The sequence below is a fragment of the Symphalangus syndactylus genome, chromosome X (genome assembly GCF_028878055.3).
Source record: "Symphalangus syndactylus isolate Jambi chromosome X, NHGRI_mSymSyn1-v2.1_pri, whole genome shotgun sequence".
NCBI lineage: Eukaryota > Metazoa > Chordata > Mammalia > Primates > Hylobatidae > Symphalangus > Symphalangus syndactylus.
The window spans coordinates 66,145,948-66,171,095 of record NC_072447.2 but is presented as its reverse complement, the minus strand read 5'-3'; the positions used below and the strand labels follow the sequence as shown (position 1 = coordinate 66,171,095).

Here is a 25,148-nt window from a genome sequence, read left to right as displayed (position 1 = left end):
CCACCACCTGGGCCTGGCTAATTTTTGTATTATTAGTAGAGACAGGGTTTTACCATGTTGGCCAGGCCGGTCTCGAACTCCTGACCTCAGGTGATCCACCCACCTCGGCCTCCCAAAGTGCTGGGATTACAGGTGTGAGCCACAGTGCCCGACCCATTTTTTATTTTTTGAGACAGGGTCTCGCTGTCACCCAGGCTGGAGTGCAGTGGTGCAATCCTGGCTCACTGTAACCTCTGCCTCCTGGGCTCAAGCAATCCTCCCATCTCAGCCTCCCAAGTAGCTGGGACCACAGGCGTGCACAACACCCGGCTAATTTTTGTATTTTTTGTAGAGACAGGGTTTCATCATGTTGGCCAGGCTGGTCTCGAACTCCTGGACTCAAGCGATCTGCCCACCTTGGCCTCCCAAAGTGCTGGGATTACAGGCGTGAGCCATCACACCCGGCCCTGTTTGGGGGGCATTTTTGACTGTGACAATAATTGGAGATCATCAGTGACAACTCTAGCTATGGGCCAGGGATGCTCAGCCCTCTGCAGTGTACAGGACAGCTCCACACCACAAAGAATCATACCACATCCCATACAACTTTAGAATATCTCACCAGTAATGTAGGTGAAAAACCTGTTCATTTGTTCTTTTATTATTCAACAAACATTCATTGAGAAAGTCTACTAGGTGTCAAGCACTATTTTAGGTAATAGGAATATATCATAGAACAAAAAAGACAAAAATCCCTGCCCTTCTGGAGCTTATAATTGAGTGGGAGAGTCAGACAATAAACAGCAAACATACTAAGCAGTTAATGCCACACTGAAAAAGGTGTAGAATACCAACAGACAGAGCAGGGGCATATTAGGGGAGAGCTGCAATTTTAAACAGGATGGTCAGGGGGGCCCTCTGAGAAAGTGACAGCTGAGTAGAGGCCTGAAGGAAGCAAGGGCCTGAGCCTTGTGGGTATTTGAGGAAAAAGCATTCCAGATACACGGAATGCAAAACCCCTGAGGCAGAAGTGTGCCTAAGGTGTTCAAGTAATAGTAAGGCGGCCAGCATGGGTAGATAGAGTGAGCAAGGGGGGAGAGTGGTGGGAGATAAGGTCAGGGAGATTAAGAGGGTCTGATCATGGATATTAACATATACTGATTTTTCCAGAAATTTAACAACCATATAAACTGAGAAACTCTTCCACATTGTTTTGTTTAGAACTTTGTGAAGAATTGTTCATTATTTAGGAAAACTGTGTCACTCTACCTGTGGCTTCTGAATCACCAATCAACACACATGTAGCTGTCACTATCATTAAGTGTAAGACCATTTCATTATGTCTTCTAGTGGAGTCATATCCCAGTCTTTGCATATATATGCATAATATATGCATAATATAATATTATATATTACTCTTCCTTTACTACTCTCTATATTACAATTAGGGCATTATATTGGTTTTCAGGGAATTATGTGTCTAGACAGATTCTATTTTCTATCCATTTCATTTTAGAATAGTGAGGCATTTCAAAATACACCTTATTAAAAAAAAAAAAAGCAATGTTGGGTCCAACAGGTATGAGAACGACCGAAGTATAGCAAGAAAATAAAGGGAGTATTCAGAAGCCAGGATGAGAATGGAAGGAATTTTGCTGATAACTGAAGGTGAGTTCCTTAAGGCCTGGTTAAAGGATTTCAGGATGGAAACAGAAAATAGGATGTCCAGGGCTGTATGGAGACGTAACCAGGAGATCTGTGGGCTTCTTGTGGTGACTAACATCATACAGGATAAGGGGCTATTAAAAAGTGGTTTTTAATCTAAGTTGCTCCCAACTTTGGGTGTCTCTACCTGTTTAACAGAGTAGGCTGGGGAGCAAAGAGAGTTCTCTCTTCAATGAGACCAGAAGCAACCCAAAGCCAGGCTCCATTTTTTACCCACAGAACAGGTCGCAGCCCCAGGCTAAGCTCATGTCCTCGGGGGTAAACCTATTGCTATAAACTATGCACCTCTAACCTCTTTAGGGTTGAGAAAGAGACGGGTAAAAAGAGGAAAAACAGTAACAGAGAAAGACAGAAGCATTCAGAAAGATCCAATGGAGGAAGGGTCAGAGACAGAGAAAAGACAGAAACCAAGAGAGACAATATTCTTTTCAATCAAGATAGTCATTATTTATTGAAAATTTTCTAAGGACCGGGTGCAGGGCAAAGTAATGCACATGCATTGTCTCAGGTACAGATTATCAGACCACCATTTGACAGATGAGGAAACTGAGGCCCAGGTTGGTGAAGGAGATAGCTCAAGGTCTCACAGCTAGTTTAAACTGGTCAGGATTCAGCATCTTATGTCTACGACGTCTCAAAAAGTGGGACAGACAGAGACAGAGATGGGAGAGGGGATGCAAAGACAGACACGCACGCAGACGATCACGTGAGCTGCAGACCTGCATGAAACCGTTTCGAAAGACACTGAGGGTGGGAGGTGGGGCCGCGGCGGGCAGCAACGGGCACCGACCGCTCCGCAGGGTACTCACCTGGTTGCCGTCTGGGAGCCGCAGGAGCACTCGGCCTCCCTTTGCTACCCGCACGATCCTCCGCAACCCGCTGACCTAGGGTTGAGAGGCCGCCCAAATAAAAGCTCGCGCAGGCCCCACCCCTCGCGCGCTCCGGCCGGCCTCTTCCCGCTGCCACTCCCCCCACCGCCCCGTCTTTATGGCTTCTCACCGTACACCTCCGGCCGTCGCCGCCGCCGCCCCTGCCGCGCGCGCACAGATACGAGAGGCCTACAGCAAGATCTGAAGGATACACTGGACGGAACCCTTCCACGGGCTGCAGCGCGAGCAGGGGCACGGGCCTACGCCGCTACCGACGGCTCCCCGGCTCCCATTGGAGGAGTGCCCTTCTGCCTTTCCAGGGATTGGCTGGGGATGGAAACATTTTATTTTTACCCCCGAGGCTTAGCGCCAAACCGAGGAAAACTCCGCCCCTTCGGGGGACTTTGATTGGTTAAAGAGCCAAGCCCACCCTTTAATAGGATTGGCCAGGAAAGGAGTGCTTGTCATGGCCCTTTGCCGTTCTATTCGACAGGGCTTCAGGGGGCCTAGTTGGGAATACGCAGGCGCGAAGCCGGAAGGCACGCCAGGCGCCAAGTCACTGAACAATCGAGATGCCTGGCTTCCATAAGCCACCTTGCACTGCCACCGCTCTGCTGAGAGACGCGATTCTGCCCCCAGTTTCTCACAGTTCCGCACTCACCTGCAGAGATTCCTAAGCCAGGTTTCTCTCGCTCAAAGTGAGCAGAGTTCCTTATTCCATGCATGGAGGATGAGGTGGTTATGGGGATGTGGCGTGTCACCCACCAGTCCCTGATACCTGCTGAGACATTGGTCAAGTGACAACCTCGCTAGGAGCCTCAGTTTAACCATCTGGAAATGGAAAGATGTTTTAAAATTTTCCTCACAATGTGTGAGGATTAAATGAGAAGACATACATAAATGAGTTGCCTGGGCCATAAATAATTAAGTTCTCTCCTCCCAATTCTTTCCCAGTGTTCAGGCGGACAGAACTTACGGCCCAGAGAGGCAAACTGACTGGCTTGAAGTCACACAGCCAGGCCCCACCCCTCGCGCACTCCGGCCCAGCCTCTTCCCGCTACCACTCCCCACCACCGCCCCGTCTTTGCGGCTTCTTACCGTACACCGCCGGCAGTCGGCGCAGTAAGACCCAGAATAAATCCCAGGCTTCCAAAGGAAAGCTGTTTAAGAAGGAAGGAGAGATGGGAAGGACCCTCCTATTTGCAAGGGTTCTTAATTTGTATTCTACAGACCTCTAATGGAGGCTGGGGACAGGGTTTGGAGAGGTCCATGAATTTGGATGGGAACAAATTTACATCTTTATGGATGGGCGCAGTGACTCATGCCTGTAATCCCAGCACTTTGGGAGGCTGAGGCAGGCGGATCACCTGAGGTCGGAGTTTGAGACCAGCCTGACCAACATGGAGAAACCCCGTCTCTACTAAAAATACAAAATTAGCCGGGCGTGGTGGCACATGCCTGTAATCCCAGCTACTAGGGAGGCTGAGGCAGGAGAATCGCTTGAACCTGGGAGGCGAAGGTTGCGGTGAGCCGAGATCGCACCATTGCACTCCAGCCTGGGCAACAAGAGTGAAACTCCGTCTCAAAAAAATAAAATAAAATTACATCTTTATTTTCCCTCTCCTCTAACTGAAATTTAGCATTTTTCAATAAAGAATGTAACTAGGCATAGTAGCAGCAGTAGTAGCAGTACTGATTGTCACCAATAGAAATCAGAGATTTTCATATCACATTATAGATGTTGCAGATCTCTTGAAAATCATATAATTTCAATCATTATTTTAAAATCATGATAGTCATTAGACCCTCCATTAAATCTTATGATTTAATGGACTAATGGGGAGTACATATACGATTATACTATAGCACATGTTTGCTTTTTCCATATTTTAATAACTATATTTCAATGTAATCAATTTCTTTTGTAATTCTAGATATTTTATTTTATAAATTTAAACAATTTTTTTTTTTTTTTTTTTTCTGAGAAAAGGTCCGGTGGGGCATGGTGGCTCATGCCTGTAATCCCAGAACTTTGGGAGGCCGGAGGCAGGTGAATCACCCGAGGTCAGGAGTTCCAGACCAGCCTGGCCAACATGGTGAAACCCTGTCTCTACTAAAAATACAAAATTAGCCAGGCGTGGTGGTGGGCGCCTGTAATCCCAGCTACTCGGGAGGCTGAGGCAGGAGAATTGCTTGAACCCAGGAGGTGGAGGTTGCAGTGAGCCGAGATCGCACCATTGCACTCCAGCCTGAGCGACAAGAGTGAGACTCCATCTAAAAAAAGAAAAGAAAAGAAAAAGAAAAGGTCCCATTAGGCTTCACTAGATCACCAAAGGGGTCCATGGCACAAAAAATATTAAGAATATTTGTCTTGAACTCTAGGCTCCAGCAGGAAAAAGACTTGCTCTATCAGCTGGGCGTGGTGGCTCACGCCTGTAATCCCAGCACTTTGGGAGGCCGAGGTGGGCTGATCACGAGGTCAGGAGATCGAGACTATCCTGGCTAACATGGTGAAACCCCGTCTCTACTAAAAATACAAAAAATTAGCCGGGCGCAGCGGCAGGCGCCTGTAGTCCCAGCTACTTGGGAGGCTGAGGCAGGAAAATGGCATGAACCCGGCAGGCGGAGCTTGCAGTGAGTGGAGATTGTGCCACTGCACTCCAGGCTGGGCAACAAAGAAAAAAAAAAAAAGACTTGCTCTATCTTGTTTCCCTGCTGTATCCCTATCACCCAGTTCAGTACTTCAGGCGCACAGTAGGTACTCATAAGTGTTTACTGAATGAATAATAGGATTCTTTCCGAACTATCCTGCACACCCCCAATTGGGGGAGCCAGTGCCAGCCCTTTGGGTCACCTAAGAAGGAAGGACATTCTTGAATCTAGTTTTGTCCCTGCCAATCCGATTCTGCTCACAGAAGTAGGTAGCACTTTAAAGGTCTGGTCCCAGGAAATCCCAGGAACCTCCCACCCAGGAGCAGAGCCCTCTGCTGCAAAGGAGCGAGGGCAAGCTAGGAAGCATATGAAGACAAGTAGTTTCAACATGGGAACAGGCCCTAGGGCACATTGGACCCATGACTCTTCATCCTCCTGGTTTCTGTTTAAGGTCTCAGCCAGTGGGGCCTGTCTTATCTGGCCTTCAGCGAAGACAGTATCTTGGAGCTAGATGTGACTTTAAAGACCTAGAACAGCCCTCCCTTTCGGAGGTCCAGACTGAAGAGTGAGGGCACAGGGAACAAGATGTTACTCTGGGCAAAGAACATCCTGTCCTCACATGGCTCAGCCAAGGACATGAGCACCCTGGCCAACTATATTAGAATACTATGATTGACTCTTAAGAGCATCTCTGAAGATGAAGACCAGAGGCCCTCTCTAACAGGGTGGGTGAAGAAGAGTCTCAAATGCCAGGATGAGGGGCTGGGGATTTGATTGGGGGCACAGAGAGGAATCAGGGAAGAGCACAATGAAGGCCAGACTTCAGAGACCTGCTTCAAGGCTAGACTCTGTCTTGAGACCTTAGGCAGGTTGCTTCTCCTGGACTGATCCCCGTGCACGATAAGCCTCAGTTTATAGATGGGAAAACTGAGGCCCTCTACAGAGGACAAGGAGAGTCATGTTGTGAGGTAGGGCAGACTGAGGCAAGAGTAACCAGACTGGCTACTCTGGCTCTGATTGGCTGGGATCCTTTGGCAGGTTGACCTCTTTGTGGCCTACTCCGGCCTACTCCATTGCCTTTGCCCCTGCTGCTTTCCCCTCCCCTCCTCTTCACCGCATACTCATTGGGGTTGGCTCCAGATATTGCATGTAGATGTCTCTTTTCTATAGGATCCTGCACTCTCAGCTCTGGCCTTGAGGTATTGTGTTACTTTGGGCAAGACATTCCCCTTTCTGGGCCTCAGTCTTCCCTACCCACCTCTGACAGCACATCAAAGCCTCCATTCTGTCCCCCCCAAAACATTTATCAGAATCATTGGAGAGACATGTCAAGGATCTGGTATTCCAACCATCTCACAGAAGAGGCCCAGAGAGGGAAGGGGCCTTGCCAAAGGTCTCACACCAACCTGGCAGTCATCTTGACTCCTCTCAACCCCTCTCCTTCCATATCTAAAGCCTGTCGAGTCCAACATCTTAAAAGCTCTCATAGAATAGACAAATTGCTCTTGCAGAAGAATTCCAATTAATTTATGTACATACTTCCCTCTCAAGGAAATGGAGCATAACTCCTCATTCCCTAAGCACGGGCTGCACTTACTTGGCTTCCTTCCAAAGAGTACAGCATGGACAAAGAGAAAGAGGAGTAGCTTTATAGTGGAGAAACCTGACGGACACTACCTCAGCCAGGTGATCAAAGTTAACATCAACAGTGATAAATCACATTGATAGTACATGCCCTTGATATGATCTAGTGAGAATGACATTTGACTTCTGTGGTCTTCCCTCCCCAAACTCATATCCTCAGTTTAATCATGAGAGAAAACATCAGACAAATCTTGATTAAGGGACATTCTTTTGGGAGGCGGAGGCGGGCGGATCACGAGGTCAGGAGATCGAGACCACGGTGAAACCCCGTCTCTACTAAAAATACAAAAAATTAGCCGGGCGTGGTGGCGGGCGCCTGTAGACCCAGCTACTCGGAGAGGCTGAGGCAGGAGAATGGCGTGAACCCGGGAGGCGGAGCTTGCAGTGAGCCGAGATTGCGCCACTGCACTCCAGCCTGGGCGACAGAGCAAGACTCCGTCTCAAAAAAAAAAAAAAAAAAAAAAAAAAAAAAAAAAAAAAAAAAAAAAAGGGACATTCTATAAAATACCAGACCAGTACTCCTCAAATGACTTCCAGGTCATCAAAAACAAGGAAAGCCTGAGAGAGTGTCATAGCCAAGAGGAGCTTAAGGAGACAAGACGACTAAATATAGTGTACTATTCTGCATGGAATCCTGGGACAGAAAAGGGACATTAAGTTAAAACTAAGGAAATTGGAATAAAGTATGGACCTTAGTTAATAATAATGTACTGATATTGGTTCATTGTGACGAATGTATCACACTAACGTAAACTGTTAATAAGGAAAACTGGCTGTGGGACATAGGGGACTTCTCTGTTATCTTCACAATAATTCTGTAAATTTAAAACTGTTCTGAAATTAAGTTTATTTTAAAAACCTCTCATATCCGCCCCCATTTTGCCAATCCCACCTGAGGTCTAGCGTCTATTTCCTTACTGCTCTCCTTCCTTCCAGTCAGTTCTCCTGGCAGCCAGCAGAGGGCATTCTCTAAAACGCAAATCTAACCATATCTGAAGCCTTCCAGCAAAATAAAGGCGTTGGATGGAAAGTTCGGGAGATATGTTATAAAAGACCGACTCGGATGTCTGAATAAAAGTTATTGTGATCCAGAACAAATCTGGGAAATATTTCTGGCGCCCATCGAGATAAAATTTGTGTATCTAAATTTAATATAACTCAGCCTTTCCAAGGTCTCCCGGATAAAGCCCGTTTTTCAGATGTCCAACTCCCCACGTTTCCACCCCTTCGCACAGTTACATAGTTAATTTCCCTTTGTTTTTCCTTTACGGATACTTCTCTGCCTGAGCTATCGTTTCCTGCCTTCTCCCCCAAGCCCAGCTCTAGGGACTCTGCACTCCCTCCCAAAGGCAAGAGAGCGCTCCTGCATAATTGGGCTGTGATATCCGGACCGAAGTCGTTTTTTGTTTTATTTTTACTAAATGCGAATGAGGAAAATGAATTCCTTTGGCTCCCCACGCCCCGCTCACTCTAAGCCCGAGGAAAGGTTTGACGCACTATAAATTAAAAGATGAATCACTGATAATACGCATGCGCCAGAGGGGAAGGCGTGGGAAGCCCTTTGCTACCTGGCTGGGTCTGCTGCGGGCGCCAGGAGGAGGAGGGGCTTCCTCAGCCTCGCCCTGCCATTGGCTAGGATGATCCGCATTGGTCTGACGCAACGTCTCTGCGGCCTGGCGGAGCTCGCCCCCCACCCGCCAAACCCCCGCAACTAGCATGTTGCAGGATACTGCGTAGGCCAGGCGACTACGTGTGGGCCTGAGAGAAACTGACCGCTGGGGCCGGGGCACCAGGCTAAACAAAAGACTCGAAGCGGCACTTTGAACTTGCTCAGAATTTTATTGGGATTAACAGGGTCCACGGGGAGAGGCGAGCCTTCTGGGGGAGGGGAACAAGAATACCGCAAAGAATACCGCAATGGCGAAGCGGCCTTGCATAGACACCGAGGCGGGCTAGCGGCGCGGCGGGAAGAAGAAAGGGATGGAGAAAGAACTTGGGAGAGGAGGGTGGCAGCAGCGCCTCCAAGGGCACTGCGCGGCTGTGACGAAGGCCACAGCGGCCCTCCCCGCTTCGAGGGTCAGGGTGTCCACTCCACACAGCACAGGGAGAGGGGCTGGGGCCACAACGGACTGGGAGAAGGTGAGTAGAGGGGCCCTGACCAAGGCATCACAATAAATACAGTTAGCAGCACACAGAAGCCTGCGGGGGCAGAGGGCCAAAAGAAGGGGACTAGCCCCCTTTCCCTCCCCCCAAAATAAGAACTCTGCAATGACTAAACCATAAAAATAAACTTTAAACCCGTGTACGAAGTCGGTCACCCCCCAGAAGTGCAATGTGGGGCCGCGTGGCCCTAGCTGAGGAGGGCAAATGGGATAGGGGGTGGGGGATACAGAGAGATGATCCCCAAAAGGGGAAGACCCTTATCCGGTTTTCCCCCTCTTCCCCGGATTGGCCCAACCGTTTGGGACCTGAAGCACATCCTCCAGGTCAGAGTCGTCCGAATCTTCCCCTTCTTCCCAGACATCTTCACTTCCTTCCTCCTCATCGTTTCCTTCCTCATAGATATCCTCAGCTTGCTCCATGCCTGCATAGGGGAGAAGCAAGGGGAAATGGAGGAATGCAGTTAGATGAGCAGATAGGTGTCACTCTAAAAGGGAACAGAGCCCATAGCCAGGGCTTTTAGAGGCCTGGGACAACTTGCCAAGCGCCTCTGCTTGGAACAAACAGCCAAGAGTGTGTGTGGGTGTACTCAAACAAGCCCACAGAATGAGAGGGAGTTGGAGGGAGGCAGGAAGGCAGTGTGGGCTCCCTGCCTCTGTCCAGTCAAAACTGATACATCTCTGATAGTAGCTTTTTCTCCCCCTTGTACTCGTCAACGTGTCTCTCTTCCTGAGCTCTGACCTCAGCTGAATAAACCTATTCATCTCCAGGCAGCTTCCTCGCTCCTTTCCCCCAGTCTGACCCAAACAGGCCCCAGTCTGTGTTCTTCAACCCAATTCCCCACCCCCACTCCCACCCTCAGGGCTGGACAGATAGCTCTGCCTCCCCTTCTCTGAGAGAAGAGATGCCATCAGGTGGGAGGGGAAGAGGACTGAGAATCCCTGTTTCCCTCTCCTATCTGAACATGTCTAGATTGAGGCTCCACATTCATTCAATACCTCTTCCCTTAGTGCCCTGGCCTTTCCGTCAATGGAAGTTTGCCAGGGACCCCATGGCCAAAAAAACCCTAAGAGTGGTTGACTTTGCTGCCCTTCCACCTCCCATCTGAGTACTTCTCAGCACCTTTATAATTCTGGTGTTACTCTCAGAACCTTTAAGGCTAATGTGACTCTACAAGAGGGTATTACTATATGCAGTACTTGTCCAACATATAAGACCACTGAAACCTTTTGTAGGAAGCAGCTTTCAGATCTGGTGATCCTCAGGACATAATTTTGGAAACCCCGCCCAACCTAAGATGCATTTTCACCCTTCCAGGTCCTTGTTCAGATGATCCACTCCACGGAGAATGCTCCATAATGCTCCTCAGTGTGAATGCAGCCTCCAATTCAAATGTCACCTTTTTCCTCTAGCTCTCCTCCCCCCCCCCGCCGATTCTTGAGGTAGAACTGGCTGCACCCTTTTCTGGGCTCAGAGAGCACACTGTTCACTTCATGCTCTGCTCCCAACACAAGCCTGGGAATGCGCCAAAGGCCAAGGCCGGGTACAGACTGTGCTGAAATGCACTGTGTTTTGCCACTCCCCCACCTCGATGTGAAGTGTCCTTTTTAGTTTTCCACCCACTGTCTCCTATCTCTGTGTACTCTTCATCTTTTGCTGTTACAACCATCTACCCGTCACCTAGGACTAAAATGATTTTTTGGGGTTTTGTTACATTTTTAAGTTAAATGTTCACTGGACTTCCTTTGTTCAAAAAGTTGCTCAGAATGCTTTTTCTTTCCTCCATAAAAGCAGATTGTGTTCATGCCTTGATACCCTGTCCTTGGCCAGGCTTGCTCTGAGAAAAGAAAAGAGGGAAGACAAGGGTGGGGGGGGGGTTAGCTCACCTTCCTCAATGCCCTCTTCCACTGATTCGTCTGAGATGATCTCTATCACGTCCTCGTAGTCAGCCTGATCCTTGTCAAAGTCTTCAATAACTTTCTCATAGTAGTCAATGTCTCTGTCGTCATCATCGCTGCCTTCATTGTCACCTTCATTGCCATCATCATCACTGCCCTCATTGTCACCTTCGTTGCCATCATTATCTTCATCATCACTGGCCTCATCTGCTTCATTGTCACTGTCGCTGCTGTCCTGGTTGTTGCCATGGCTGCCCCAGAAGCCACCTTTGAAGAAGTTGTTGCCGTAAGTGTTCTTGTTGTTGTCAGGGTTCTCTTCATTGTCATCAGTGTTCTTGTTATTGTCTTCAGGATTCTCATTGTTGTCCTCTGCACTCTCATTGTTGTCAGTGGTTTCGTTGTCATCAGCACTCTCATTGTTATCAGTGGTCTCGTTGGGGACCTCATTGTGGTCAGGGCTCTCACTGTCGCAGATGTTCTCATTGATGTCAGTTATCTCGTTGTCAGTGGTCTCAAAGTAGTCGGTGGTCTCCATGAAGTCAGAGATCTTGATGTCATGAATTGTCTCATCAATGTCTGAGATCTCGCTGAAAATGTCTTCCACTGCATAATAGTCAGGGGCGTCTTCCATGATCACCACCTCACATCTGCCCCTGGTTTTACTGTAGGGAAGGCTGTGGCTGAGTATGGGGTTGGTGGAAGAGGTGTACCCATAGCACTCAAAAGTGGGAAGTAACTGGGGAAGCAGTAGGCTATAAGGGATCCCAGGGATGGGGAAAGGGTGGGTAAAGTCCCACTTCTGCCCGACTGTGTAACCTCAAGCCATTTCTGGGCATGATTTCCCATTTGTAAAACATATTCCACTGTGATTATCTCAAAGGTCCCTTTTTGGCTCCATAAATCCTGTGTTACACTAGTCTTTTCCCCATCCCCAACAAACCACGTCTCAGCCACCAAACCCCCATTACCGTTTCTTCATTTCTTGCTTCTTTCTCTTTATCCTGGAGCCCCTTTCTCTCAGGTAGTAGCGTAGAGGGTTAACCCACAGATCATTCTTGATAATCTGTTGAAAAAGGGGAGAAGGGATAAGACAGCCATTAGTACAAGCTCCAGATCCTACTCTTAATTCCCCACGCACCCAGGAACAAGCCTAGCAAGGCCTTCTCTGGTGATGCCAGGAAGGGCCCCACCTCAGCAATCCTGTCAGCCTCTGGGAGGCTATGGTTTGAGAACCAGCTGAAGAAGCTGTGGCTCGCATCCTGGTTCCCATGACGGCGGGCCTGGGGTTCCTGGCCCCGGTGCCAGCGGATTGGGGTTGAGTGAGACACCAGCCGGCCTAGGGAGAGAGAAGGCTATGGGGATGGGAAAAAACAAGGACAAGATTGGTGGGGGGGACATGGATTTACTCTGGGACTGCCTCTTACCTGAACGGTTACGCTGGAACTCCTTGACAATCACCATGTTTGTGAAGTAGGGGTTTGTCTGGAAGTACAGCTTCATTTTGTAGCCCATGGAGATATGTCTGAGATCCTGTACCTGCTCCAGGTGGGGGTGATGGTGGAATCTGTCTCCCCCCCCCAAAAACCACGGCCCTTCCCACCCACCTCCCCTCACCTCCAAGAACCAGATTCGTGCCCAGTCCTACTAAAAAATGTCTCTCTGGCCTGACCTGCAGATTGGTCAAGTAGCGGAAAATGTCTTCATCACGTCGGTTGATCAAAATTGAAATTCTGGGGTGGTTGAGGAACTGATGAGTGGAGCAGTTTAGGTCAAGGATTGACTATTCCGTGAAAGGGAGGGAGGGAAGGCCAGGCAGGACATAGTAAGAGAGGCTGGAGCAGGATTCCTTTTGTGTTTATGTGGTGTGTATGAAGCAAGTGACTCATGGGACATAACCCATACTCATTCCCACGATAAACCTCTGTTAGGTGGCCCTGCAGGGTGCTGACAATCTATGCGCATGTGGTATATGTCACTGGGTGCTGAAGGCTTGTGTTCACAAAATGCACGTCTGGGGGCTGAAGGGCCATGTCCAAGTGATGCTGTATCTGATTGCTGAGAGCCTATGGTCACATGTTGTTGTATGTATGGATGTTGAAGGTCCATGTCCACATGATGTGTGAATGGCTCTGATGGCTTGTGGTCAAGTGATGCCATGTGTCTACATGTGAGGACCTGTGGTCAAATAATACTGTGTCTAGGAGCTGAGGTCCTATGTCCAAATGATATTGTATGCCTGGGTGCTAAGGGCCTCTTACCATGTGCTGTTTCGTATGAGGGTGCTAAGGGTCTGTATCCACATAATTCTATCAGGATGTTAGACTCATGTTCCTAACATGTTACATGTATGTATATGTGTCTATCTACTCTCCTCTTTCCTTCATTTAACTCCTTTTTCTCTATACCTAGACACTCCCTCTCTTGACCTTTCAGGGGCTCCAGCCCCTCTCTAGCCCCTTCCCCTCCAATGCCAGGCACTCCAGCCAGGATTGGGGTCTCCTAGTATCTTAAGCAGAGATCTAGGTTTACAGAGCCCTGTATGGCTCAAGCACCCTTTCTGGGCAGTTTCTGTGCTGTGTGCCATTCCCCTCCCTCTTCTAGGTCTCTGAGTCAGTTCATCTTCTACGTGCCCCTCCCCTCCTCCTTTCACCATCTCTGGTCAAATTTTTTTGCTGTGTGCCCCTTTACTACCTTCCCCCTTTTTATCATCTGTGATCCTTTTTTTAATGCTATGTTCCTCCTCTTGCCCCTTTCCCATCTGTGGTCCAGTTTTTATGCCCGCCCCGCCCCCCCCATCATCTCCAGTCCAGCTTCTCTGCTGTTTTGCCCTCCTCCTTCCATCCCTCTTCCACCCAGTCTAGTCCGTCTTCCGATAGGGGGCTCATGCCCACCTCTGGCTCTCCTCCACCCGCTTTACCTTTTCTGTCCCTCCCCCACCTTCCCCTTTCCTGTCCCGGGCTTCTGACCCATGGAGTATCGATTAGAAGGATACTGCTTTGACCCAGAAGCCTGGGATATGCTGGATGATGAGGTCTCTGCGCTCCAGGAAGGGTCTTCGCATCTGGATGAACTTGCGCTTGAGACGCAGGAAGGCCTTGCCTGCCTTGATGTTCACCGCCTCCAGATCCAGCTGAATATCCTCCAGTGCCTGCAGGATGCTCTCCATCCTCTCGGCATTTCTCTCTCTGCTTTCCCTCTTCACCTTCCTCTGCTTCCTCCTCCGCCGCCGCCGCCGCCTCCTGCTGCTCCTCATACTCTCCTGCTCATCCTCATCCTCATCCTCCACTATGATAATCGCCTCTTCCTTGCTCTTCGGGTCAACTAATCTCTGGGGCCCCCACCCCACTGCGCTACAGGTTTCTAGGGCCCCCTCTCCACCAAAACTGCTCGACTGTACAACCTGAAAATCGATTTCCAGGCTCCCCCCCGAGGCCTCAGGAGTGGGGAGTGCTTCCAGGCTCTCCGTGGGCGGGGGCGCCTCCCCATACCCTGACTCGATGGTAGAATCCCAGCCGGGACACTCAGCACCGAGCGTGAAGTATGCGCGGATACCCCCCTCCTCGAGAATGACATAGGGAGGCGGCGGGGGCAGCGCGGGGCCCAGTCCCACCCCCCTCATATCGGCCAGCACCTGTGCCGCCTCCGTTTCCTCCTGGAGCCTCGGGCGCTGCTGGGGTGGAGGCAGCGGCAGTCGGAGGAGCGGCGGCGGCGGCGGCGGCGGCGGCGGGGGCGGGTCGCGCTGTGGAGACTCGGAGCTGCTCAGGCGGCGGGTCTTGGCCGGAGGCCCCTCATCTGGGCGGTCCATGGCGACCGCGCTCGTACAGCTCAGGGGACTCGCACTCGCCCCTTCGCTTTTAGCCGCGTCGCTGCCGCTAGTCGCACTGGGAAGCAGAGCTGCGGAGACTCACGCAACCAGCTCTCCTCACCACCTCGCTCTGGCGTTCCCTCCCACAGCGCCCGCTCTACTCCCTCAGCGCCAATCGCCGAGGCCCCGCCCACTCCTGACGCACGGGTCCGCTCGGCCTGGCCATTGGCTGCCGGCCGCCGCGGCGGCGATCGCGCTCCCGCGACCCCTGCCCGCTCTCACGCAATCTGCTTGCCAACACCACACATCATCAGTTTCCGATTGGCTCCCCTCGGGCCCGCCAATCAACGGGCTGACTCCCCCAGCGACGGGAGGGAAACTGCAGGGCGATTGGCTGCGAGGAAAGCTGGGGAAGAAGCCCCTCTCCCTCACCCTCTCAGCGTTTTATCCAATGGGAAAAGTACCAGTGGTTCTGAAGACCAAAAAACGAGACGAAAAACAAACGCAGGCGCTGAGCAGGATGTGCTCACATGAAATTGGAAGAGCCTCGTTATCGTTCCCCCCACCCCCCTCCCCTCAGCAACTACGCACTTTTAAAATCTGCCCCTTCCCCCATTTCCTTCAGCTCCTTCCCCCACCCCCGCTTCTGGCCCTTCCCCCATCCCGGCTCCTGCCCCTTCCCCCATCCCAGCTCCTGACCCTTCTCCCACCCCCGCTTCTGCCCCTTCTCCCATCCCCCACTGCTGCCCCTTTTTCCATCCCCGCTTCTGTCCCTTCCCCCACCCTCCATTTCTGCCCCTTCCCACATCCCCCACTTCGGCCTCTTCCCCCACCCCCCCGCTTCTGCCCCTTCCCTCACCCCCCCTTCTGCCCCTCTCGCATTCCCTACTTCTGACCCCCATCCCCCAACTCTGTCCCTTCCCTCACCCCCACTTCTGCCCCTTCCCCCAACCCCCCACCCCCCCGCTTCTGTCCCTTCCCTCGCCCCCCACCCCCGCTTCTGCCCCTCCCACCCTCCGCTTCTGCTTCTGCCCTTTCCCCCATCCCCCATCCCCCAATGTCTGCCCCTTACCTCACACACCCCCCCCTTCTGCTTCTTCCCCTACCTTCCACTTCTGCCCCTTCCCCCACCCCCCACGTTTGCCCCCTGGGTGAACTCTGCTGTCGCTCCACGGGGGCTCGGGCTGCCCTACCGCCTGCGCTTGCAATTTAGGCACCCAGGGTGTTTGGTTTGGGGGCCACGTTTTGACGTGGCGTTTTCCATCTCCGCAAAATGGCTCTACAAATAATAATCACACACATAAAAAAGTAACTTCCTCTGCGTCATAAAAATGATTGTGATTCAGCTCATTTGCTAGAATTTTCTAGCACTTTCTGTCTCTTCATTTCCCCCCCTTTCCATCGTTTCCTCTCCCTTTCCCCAGTGTGTGCTGTATTTTAAGATTTTTCTTTTTAAACCAGAGATGGATGGTCTTTTCTGAGGCATGGTGGTGGAGGACTGGCTTTGGTGCTGGGATTCACATCATGGGTGTGCCCCTCATTTTGTAACCTTAACCAAATCACTGCCCCTCTCTGAGCTTCAGTTTTCTCTCCCCTAAATTAGGCATCCCTAAAGAGAGATGTAGGTAACTGCCCATTGCAGCCTTGTCGCGGAGCAGAGAGGAAACCTAGGGATCCATCATCAGGGGAGTGGATAAGAAAAATGTGATATATGTTTTAGATGGACCACTAGAATGAATTAGATCTATATACAGCAACATGGCTGGATCTTTCAAAGACAGAATGTAGAGTGAAAAAAGAAACAGAACAAGATTTATAGTACAATACTGTTTATGTAAATTAAAACACAGCAATACCATACATTTTTCACAGATACACATATATGTAAATAAACACATGAACGGTGGATTGGAAGGACGTACGTTAAATACACAAGAGTGGGTGCCTATGTAGGGGGCGGGGAGGATGGGATCAGGAATGGGTGATGAAGGGGACAAAACTGAAGAAAAAAAAATAAAAGGGCCTCACATGGACCAACGATGATATAGTGTGCCAAGAACTGAGGAGTATGGTCAACTCAATTCTGTGCACCTGAGAGAATAACTAGATAGTAAATTAACTGTCTAGGGAGCAGTCTGGCTGGGTAGACTCCTGGGCTTGGGTTTTTTTTTCCCCATGACATCCCTCCCTCTAAATTTGGTCAAAGCTAACCAAAGTCCCAGCTGCATACAGTGGCCCCTAGGAAGGGCTCCCATCCCAGACTGAGCAGTCCCTCCAGAAGCCATTACTTTGTAGGGGGCATTTCCTAACCCCATCAGTTTCCCTCACATTGGATCCTCAATTCCCAGTCCCCATTCTCCAAGGTGGTCCAATTTTAGGAACACCTTGTTTGAGTTTGGGAAGGAGACTGAGACGGAGTTCAGATAGGGCTACAGGCTTTGTGAGGAGATGAGGTTCTCAAGTACCCTGGTGGCCCCAGCCCTCCTGTGCTCAGGGCCTGGGCCAAGGAAGGCCCATCTTGTGAGATGGGAGTCTACCCTCTTGCTACCTACCTATGTAGTTTCCAAGATCCGTCTCTTGACCACTCTACTTCCTACCACGGGCACATACTCTAGTTTGTCTCCTCTCAACTGTGGTGTGTGTGTGTGTGTGTGTGTGTGTGCATGCATGCATGCACGTGCTGTATCTGTCCCCATAATACAGGCATTTGTTTACGTGTGTGCACTGGGCAAGTTTGCCTCAGGAGTGCCTCCCCACACAAAGTCACACAGACACACACTATCACTCAATCATGTCTCACCACATGTGGTCAGACAGGACACATGCGCGCACACGCACACACACACACACACACACACACAGAAAGAGAAAACATCCAATATAGCATTGTTCATTTCAGTTTTTCCATTTACAAAATCCAATGGTGAATCCAGGCAGTTAGAAAAAAGAAATGGAGGAAAACCCTCCTGAATGTACCCTATGTACCCCCCACCCCTTGGTCTTCCCACCCCACCCCCTCGGAAAGGCACCCCCATCACTATCGCTGAGAGAACAGGCTCCCCCACTCCCGGCCTCTCAGCCACTCTGGCCTGCCTTTCCAGGGCCACTCCGCAGCCAGGCTCATTAATGTCTCTCCTGCCTAGAGTGCCCTCCCCATTCTGTATGGGTCAGGCTTCCCCAGTTCTGGGGCTCTCTTGGGCTAGGGAGGGAGTTTAGGACAGGGACTTCTATAAAGAAGGGAAAGGGGGATGGATAAATACAGATTCCGGCCCCACAGGAAGTGAGAAGGGGACAGAGAGCCTGGGTAAGACCCGGGCAAGGAGTGCCAGCTTGGCTCACCAATCCACAGAACAGGCCTCGAAGTAAGCCCAGAGTGGACTCCACCCCCGGGAGGGAGGCTTGGATCTCCCGCCTGGAGAATCTGACTGCAGTCTGCTCCACTTTGGGTGTAGGTAAGGGTGGGGGAAGGAAGGGGAAGGAGGGTTGTTGGGAAGAAGGATGTTTGGGGCTCAGGGCCCAGTCAGCCAAGGGCTACTAAGGAGGGGCTTGAGGCCCCTGAGGCTTGAGGGGGACAAAAAGAGGTCAGATAGGAATGGACTCAAGTCCACAGTGCCTTGGAGTTTGTACCACTATTGGTTACCAAGGCCCCAAACAAATTTTCGTCTTTAGAAGAGTAGGGTGAACCCAAGAGACAATTCTGGGGTTGAAATCGGCTCTGACCCAAGTCTCTGTGGCCCAGCTACTCTGGAGAGTTCAGCTCCCTCCCTATACTTTCCTGGTGGGCTGCTCCCGCCTGTATGGCACCCACATCAGTCCTAGTGGGGCTGCAGTGGATTTCCACCCTCAGGAAGAAGAGTTGGGGGCTGGGGATGCTGAAGGCAGCGTGAGAGAATGTGACCAAGTGTGGGTCTCTTCAGTTCGAGGAGTTCAGCTCACATGCTACTCTTCACCTAACCTGGGCCCATCCTTGGGGCCCTTCTCCCTACTCCCTTGACTTCTCCAACAGATGCACAAGAACCATTTGGGAGGTCTGGACATGGTGGGGAGAAGAGACTGGGCTTGCGGCAAGGGTTGGCCTAAAACAACATTGCACATGACATAGTAATTAAACATCCCTGCTCCCTGGGAACCCAGCACCCCCTTTGGTCCCTCTTGTCAGCAACCTTGGACCACTTTCTCCCTAAACATCCGGGCCTTGCTAAAGGACTTGGAAAGGGAGGGTGAATGGGAGCAGAGGGGGCAAAAAAGCTCTGGAAGTCTATTTTACAGGACAAATTTCCCCCTTCTGGACAGTGTCAGAAGGAGAGACATTAAAGTGAGAAAGCCTGTCTCCTCAGCTGTTAGTAGAAAAACCTGCATTCTCAGTGTTCTTTTCTTTTTCTGAATTGTCACTTCTGAGAGAGAGAGAGAGAGAATGATATTGTAGAAGTGGAGAAGGAGGCAGCGGAGACAGGCCCCACAAAACTAAATATGCCTCTTTCCCAGTCCCTCGCCTAGTCCTCCATCCTTGGGAGGTGTTGGCAAAGGTGCCTAGATTACAGGTGGTTCGAGGGGCTGGGGCTGGAGCTCAGAAAGGAGGACTCCTGTATGGGCCCCTACCCCTCCCTTGCTGTTGGCCCCATCACAGTGGCCATGACCTTCTCTCTGCCTGTCTGCCTACCAGCCTGCTTCACATGACACAGTAGGGTTCTCTGGGAGCTGGGGCACCTCCTGTGCCCCAGCAGGGGGCGTGAGTCCTCAGGCACTTCTTGAGGTCCTTGTTGAGCAGGAAGCAGACAATCGGATTGACGGCAGCCTGGGCGAAGCTCATCCAAACAGCAGTGGCCAGGTAGCGGTGGGGCACAGCACAGGCTTTCACAAACACTCGCCAGTAGCAGGCCACGATGTAGGGTGACCAGAGGAGCAGAAAGAGCAGTGTGATCGCGTAGAACATGCGGCCCAGCTGCTTTTCACCCTTGACCTCGTCCATGCCCAGTAGCCGCCGGCTGGCTGCATGCCCATTCTGCCGGATACCCAGCAGGGTTGGTGGCATGGGCCCACGGCCAAAGCCGGCGATCCAGTTGGCAGCAGCCTGGCCGGTGGCCCCGGGACCATGGAATGTCCAGTTCTGGCTGATGGCTGGCACCATCTGCACTGGCTTCATCTTGCGGTGACGATACTCGAAGAGGAGCAGCTTGCCATAGACAGCATGTGTAGCTGCCATGAGCACAGCCAACATAAGCATGAAGCCCAGTGTGTCATTGGCCTTGAAGTAGCGATGCTCAAAGATGCACTGGTCCTCCTCCCGAATAAACTTGTAGGTGCCCACGTCAAAGACAGGTGGGAAGGCCATGGCCACAGACAGGGTCCAGGCCATGCAGATGACAGCTGCGCATGTCCAGAGTGTCATGCGCTTGGCGTAGAAGCGGTGGTGGGCGATGGCCATGTAGCGGGTGACGCTGATGCAGAACAGCATGAAGGCCGCATGGAAGCAAAAGAGCACGGCCATAAAGGCCACAATCTTGCAGCTGAGTGCACTGAAGGTCCATGAAGAGCCATGGCGCACAGAAGCCAGCACAAAGGGGAAGCAGACGGCAGAGCGTATGCCATCGGCCAGGCACAAGTCCAGCAGGAAGTAGTAAGGAGCCTTGTGCAGGGCACGCTCCTTGAGCACCAGCAGGGACAAGATGGCATTACCCGCCAGGCTCACGCACATAATCAGTCCCAGCAGTACCAGCTTCACATAAGCCGATGCGGACGGTGGGGACAGAGCGCCGCTCACCTCCTCAGGCTCTCCGGTGGTGTTGGCCATACTGAGGGTCAGGGGCTACTGCCAACCCTAGGGGGTCAGCCAGTCCGGTACTCGATGGGCCCGGGGGGGCTCCATGAGTTGTCCTGCTACATTGCACCTGCAAATGGGAATGAGCGGGGGAGACACAGACACAGAGAGACAGAGAGATGAGGGCAAGAGAGAGACAGAGAGGGAGAAAAACACAACAGGCGCACAGAGACAAAGTGGGAAAGAGAGAGAGAGAGATAGAACAAAGAGATAGAAAAGTGGCCACCGATATAAATGGATTGAGATTGACACAGAAATGGAGGGGATGAGAAAGAGTGAGGAGAGAGAAAGAGAGGGGAGAGAGAGACAGACGGGAGACCGTGAGAAACAGAGGGAAAGGAAAGATGAGGAAGAAACAGAAAGGGCAGGGTTAGTGTGTCTACGAGCCCTCCCCAGTTATGCCCTGGCTGGTGCCAGGCCCTGCCCCTGGGCCACTCCTGTTCCTACCTGCTCCTTGTCAGGTGAGGATGCTGCATTTCTTTGGATGTCTTTGGTTACCTGTTTCCTCCATTGGTGGATCTGTGGGGCAGGGATGTTGATGCAGCTCTTCTCCCCCTTTGCAAAGCTCTAAGGTTGTGTTCAGACTTTTTTTTACTGCCACCCATAGTAAAAAAATACATTTTACATCACAACCCGCTACACATGCATGCATGCACACACACACAGCTCAACCAAAAGTTTCACAAAACAGTACTGAACCTGTATGCAATGTACCCCAGTCATTTTTATTCTCTTTCATGTGTTCTTAAAATGCTGGTACCACTCACTTAATAGATTTCTTTATTCATGATGAGGAATGTGTTTAGTATGCTAGAGGAACAGCAGGAAGATGAGCGAGGCAGGAACGGTAAGAGCAAGGGAGACAGTGGTGGAAGGTGAAGTCACAGAGGTGCCTTGGGGCCAGATTGGGTAGGGTTGTGGGCCACGATGAGGACTTTGGTTTTTATTTTAGGTGAGGAGGCGAGTATGTGTGAATATAAACATGTAGGTATGCTTGTGCATATTCATTCATACACTGAAAAAATATTTATCAAGGATCTGTGTGCCAGGCATTGTTCTAGGTATTGGGGATACAGCTGTGAACTACACAGATAAAGATCCCGGCCCTTGTGGAACTGACATTCTAGATAACAAAGAAGAGACATGGGTGAAGTATATATGTCAGATGATGACAAGTTCCTAAGAATAAACATAAAGGAGGGAAGGAAGATAGGAAGTGCTAGGGGTGGGGAAGATGCTGCAGTTTTAGATGAGGTGGACAGGGGAGGCTTCACGGAGGAGGTGTCATCTGAGCACAGACCTAAGGGAGGTGAAAGAGTGAGTCATGCGGATATCTCGGGGAAGAGAAGTCCAGGCAGGGGGAACGGCCAGAGCAAAGGCCCTGAGGTGGGACTCTACATGGCATATTTGAGGAAGAGCAAGGAAGCCACTGTGGGTGGAACATAGTGAGTCAGGGGAATGTGGTGGCAGGCGAGGTCAGAAAGGTGGTGAGGTCAGATCAGGGAGGCCGTGGCGAGAACTTTTTCCTCTGAATGAGATGGGAGTCACGGGAGGATTCTGAGCAGAGGCCAGATGTGGTATGATCTAGGATAGAACAGAATCCCACTTGCCGTTGTGAAGAGCAGGGGTCATGTGGGGTGCTGATAAAAGTAGGGAGACTACTCAGAGGCCCCTGAAGCAATCCAGGTGACAGATAATGCCCCCTCCATGCCACTCTCCCTATTTTGCTTCCTAGAATTTCTCTCTTCTAACACACTATATATTTTTATATATATATGTAAAATTTTATATATATATGTAAAATTTTATATATATATATAATTTACTTTTAAATTTTAGTTTATTGCCTGCCTTGTCCTATCAGAATGAAAGCTCCACGAAGGCAGGAGTTAAAGACTCACTGACTCTCCTCTGAAAGAACACTACATAGCCCATCATGGTAGGCTCTCAGTGACAATATATCAAATGAGTTGATTGAGGGATTAAATGGGCTGGGTCTGTGGGTCAGAGAGGGCGCCCTGGAGACATCCAGGCAGGATTAGCTACAGCAGCAGCCTGGGGGTACATCTGGCGGTGAGAGCAGCGCAGCAAAGCTGCAGGAAAGAGGAGAGCTCCGGGAGTGTGGGGATGTGACCAGGTAACAGCACAGGTCCCAGAGGGAAGGCAGTGAGGCAATTGGGCAGAAACTGGGGAAACTCAGGATGATTGCTGGGGCTGGGCTGGGATTAGTGGGTGGAACTTGAGTGGATGTCTTCCTACTCCTTCCCTCCCAGGAAAAGTCTCCCCTCTGCATGGTTTTCCAGTTCAATCCAGCCTGGCCTGCCACAGCCACCTGGGGCCCGGCCTTTTTTTTTTTTTTTTTTTTTTAGACAGAGTCTCGCTCTGTTGCCCAGGCTGGAGTGAAGTGGCACAATCTCAGTTCACTGCAACCTCCGCCTCCCGGATTCAAGTGATTCTCGTGCCTTAGCCTCCCGAGTAGCCGGAATTACAAGCATACGCGCCACCATGCCTGGCTAATTTTTGTATTTTCAGTAGAGACAGGGTTTTGTCATGTTGGCCAGGCTGGTCTCCAACTTGTAACCTCAAATGATTCGCCCGCCTTGGCCTCCCAAATTGTTGGGATTACAGGCATGAGCCACTGCGCCCGAGCCAGGCTTTTTGATGGCACCGTGAAATCTCAGAGCCCATGACAGGAGGCCAAACTAACACTTAGAAAGTGCTAGGGCAGGGGCTGAGCAGAAATGGGGTTGGTGGGCTCCCTTTCAGCCCTTCAAGGCCTGACAGCCCCCTCAGACTGTGGAACAGCCCGCAGCTGGGTGAATGTAAACACACACACAATCTCCCTCTCTCTCTCTCTCTCTGTTTCTCTTTCTTTCTTTCTTTCTCCTTTACCTTAAGGGGAGGCAGAGGGAAAGGGATAGAGACAGACAGAGACTGAATATAAGAGAGAGGCCAGAGAGACACAGAGAGAGAGAAGGAGAGAGAGGTGTGTGTGACAGAGACAGACGGAGACATAGGAGGGAGAAAGAGACAGGGAAACAGAGAAAGGGGAGAGATCCTTACATACAGAGAGGAAGAGAGAGACAGAAAGGGGAAGAAGGGTAAAAATGAGAGTGAGAAAAAAGAGACAGAGACACACACAGAAACCAGCATGCCAGACAGAAGGGAGAGAAATAGAGAGAGAGCAAGAGAGAGAGAGACAGCAAGAGAGAGAAAAGGAGAGCAGGGAGAGGGAGAGGGCTAACGCCAGGAAAGAAAGAAAAAGAGAGACGGAGTGGGGTGGGGCAGAGATAAGAGAGGAGAGCTGGAGAGAGATAGAGAGAGAGACAGAAATAAAGATGGAGATAGAGAGGGAGACACGGAGAGCCACGCTAAGACCGAGAAGGTGGATAATGCGTAGCCCTGAATCTCAGTGAAAACAAAAGCTAAAGATAAAACAAAACCCCCCACATCCCCCCCCAAACAATAGCAGCAAACAAACAAAACCCTGGGAAAGCTCGGGACATTTTACAAACAAGTGAGGAGAGGGTTTTCCTCCGCAGACTCGCAGCCGCAGCCCAGACCCAGCTGAGGCTCAAGACGCGTGCAAACACAGAACACACGCACACCTGCTCGAGCCCAGACACGTGCACACCCCCTCCCCCCATAAACGGTCTACTGCTGTGGACACCCTCAGACAGCAACCCGCTCTTGCATGAGGAACGCGTGCACACGCATGCAACACACATACACACACACACACTCACACATACGCACACGAACTCACACACATACGCACACACGCACACGGAGGCAGAGGCACATCTTGTACTCTGCCGCGTTCACACAGGTACACAGTGTACCCTCTCCGAGCGCCAGCGCTTCGTCCTCAACAAAGGCGTTACTGCCCTCTAGGGGACATTTTGGAAATTTGTGTAGGAGCATTTTTGATGGCCACAGTGCTGGGGTGTAGGGTGTCCTTCTGACATTTAGGAGTCGGGGAGGATGTTGGCCATCCAGTAATATGGGGGACAGTCCCACGCAGCCAACATGTCCCGCATTCTCTAGGACTTTGGACTTTTAAGTAAGTGAACCTAGAATCTATTTCACAGATAAACACCATTTTTTTCTCTTGATTTTAACATACCCCGAATTATCCAGGAACGTGGCTGTCATGTAAGCAAAGAGGAGGCTGCACTTTGGTTTGGGATGAGCTTTTTTTAGAGTTGTTGACTATTTTAGAAAATCTCACCTCCAAGGCCTGTGCCTGTCATTTTCCTGCACGTCCTGCCTCTGATGTTTCCCCTTCTCTCTCTTTTTTTTTTTTTTTGAGATGGAGTCTGGCTCTGTCTCCCAGGCTGGAGTGCAGTGGCGCGATCTCGGCTTACTGCAAGCTCCGCCTCCTGGGTTCCCGCCATTCTCCTGCCTCAGCCTCTCCGAGTAGCTGGGACTACAGGCGCCCGCCACCACTCCCGGCTAATTTTTTTTGTATTTTTAGTAGAGACGGGGTTTCACCGTGGTCTTGATCTCCTGACCTCGTGATCCGCCCGCCTCGGCCTCCCAAAGTGCTGGGATTACAAGCGTGAGCCACCGCGCCCAGCCAATGTTTCCCCTTCTCT

The 25,148-nt window shown here is 50.9% G+C and overlaps 3 protein-coding genes across 15 annotated transcripts in view; all 3 read right to left on the bottom strand.

The window, feature by feature from the left end:
* The window catches only part of KANTR (KANTR integral membrane protein), a 75,836-nt gene extending 72,946 nt beyond the window's left edge, over window positions 1–2,890 (bottom strand). For 9 of the 11 annotated variants that reach the window (XR_010119652.1, XR_010119645.1, XR_010119649.1 and 6 more), the window contains exons 1-2: window positions 2,704–2,890; window positions 2,514–2,588 (exon numbers count right to left, since the gene is read on the bottom strand). The gene's annotated coding sequence lies outside the window, so the exon portion shown is untranslated. Of the gene's footprint in view, window positions 1–2,049; window positions 2,424–2,513; window positions 2,589–2,703 lie in introns of those variants that run through there. The other 2 variants (XR_010119653.1, XR_010119648.1) reach the window with 2 other exon arrangements.
* Window positions 2,891–8,688: 5,798 nt separating this feature from the next.
* Window positions 8,689–15,263, bottom strand: TSPYL2 (TSPY like 2). Its single transcript, XM_055268251.2, has 7 exons — window positions 13,920–15,263; window positions 12,597–12,674; window positions 12,352–12,463; window positions 12,118–12,263; window positions 11,896–11,990; window positions 10,916–11,589; window positions 8,689–9,453 (listed from the first exon to the last, which is right to left on the bottom strand). The coding sequence occupies exons 1-7, from the start codon at window positions 14,730–14,732 to the stop codon at window positions 9,290–9,292; spliced, it is 2,082 nt and encodes a 693-aa protein (XP_055124226.1). The 5' UTR covers window positions 14,733–15,263; the 3' UTR covers window positions 8,689–9,289.
* Window positions 15,264–16,544: 1,281 nt separating this feature from the next.
* GPR173 (G protein-coupled receptor 173) overlaps window positions 16,545–25,148 on the bottom strand; it is a 31,510-nt gene continuing 22,906 nt past the window's right edge. Inside the window, exons 2-3 of one of the 3 annotated variants that reach the window (XM_055268024.2) lie at window positions 20,998–23,854; window positions 16,545–20,620 (exon numbers count right to left, since the gene is read on the bottom strand). In XM_055268024.2, coding sequence (XP_055123999.1) covers window positions 19,402–20,523 — 1,122 coding nt within the window. In that variant the 5' untranslated portion in view covers window positions 20,524–20,620; window positions 20,998–23,854 and the 3' untranslated portion in view covers window positions 16,545–19,401. The remainder of the gene's footprint in view (window positions 20,621–20,997; window positions 23,855–25,148) is intronic. The other 2 variants (XM_063634722.1, XM_055268023.2) reach the window with 2 other exon arrangements.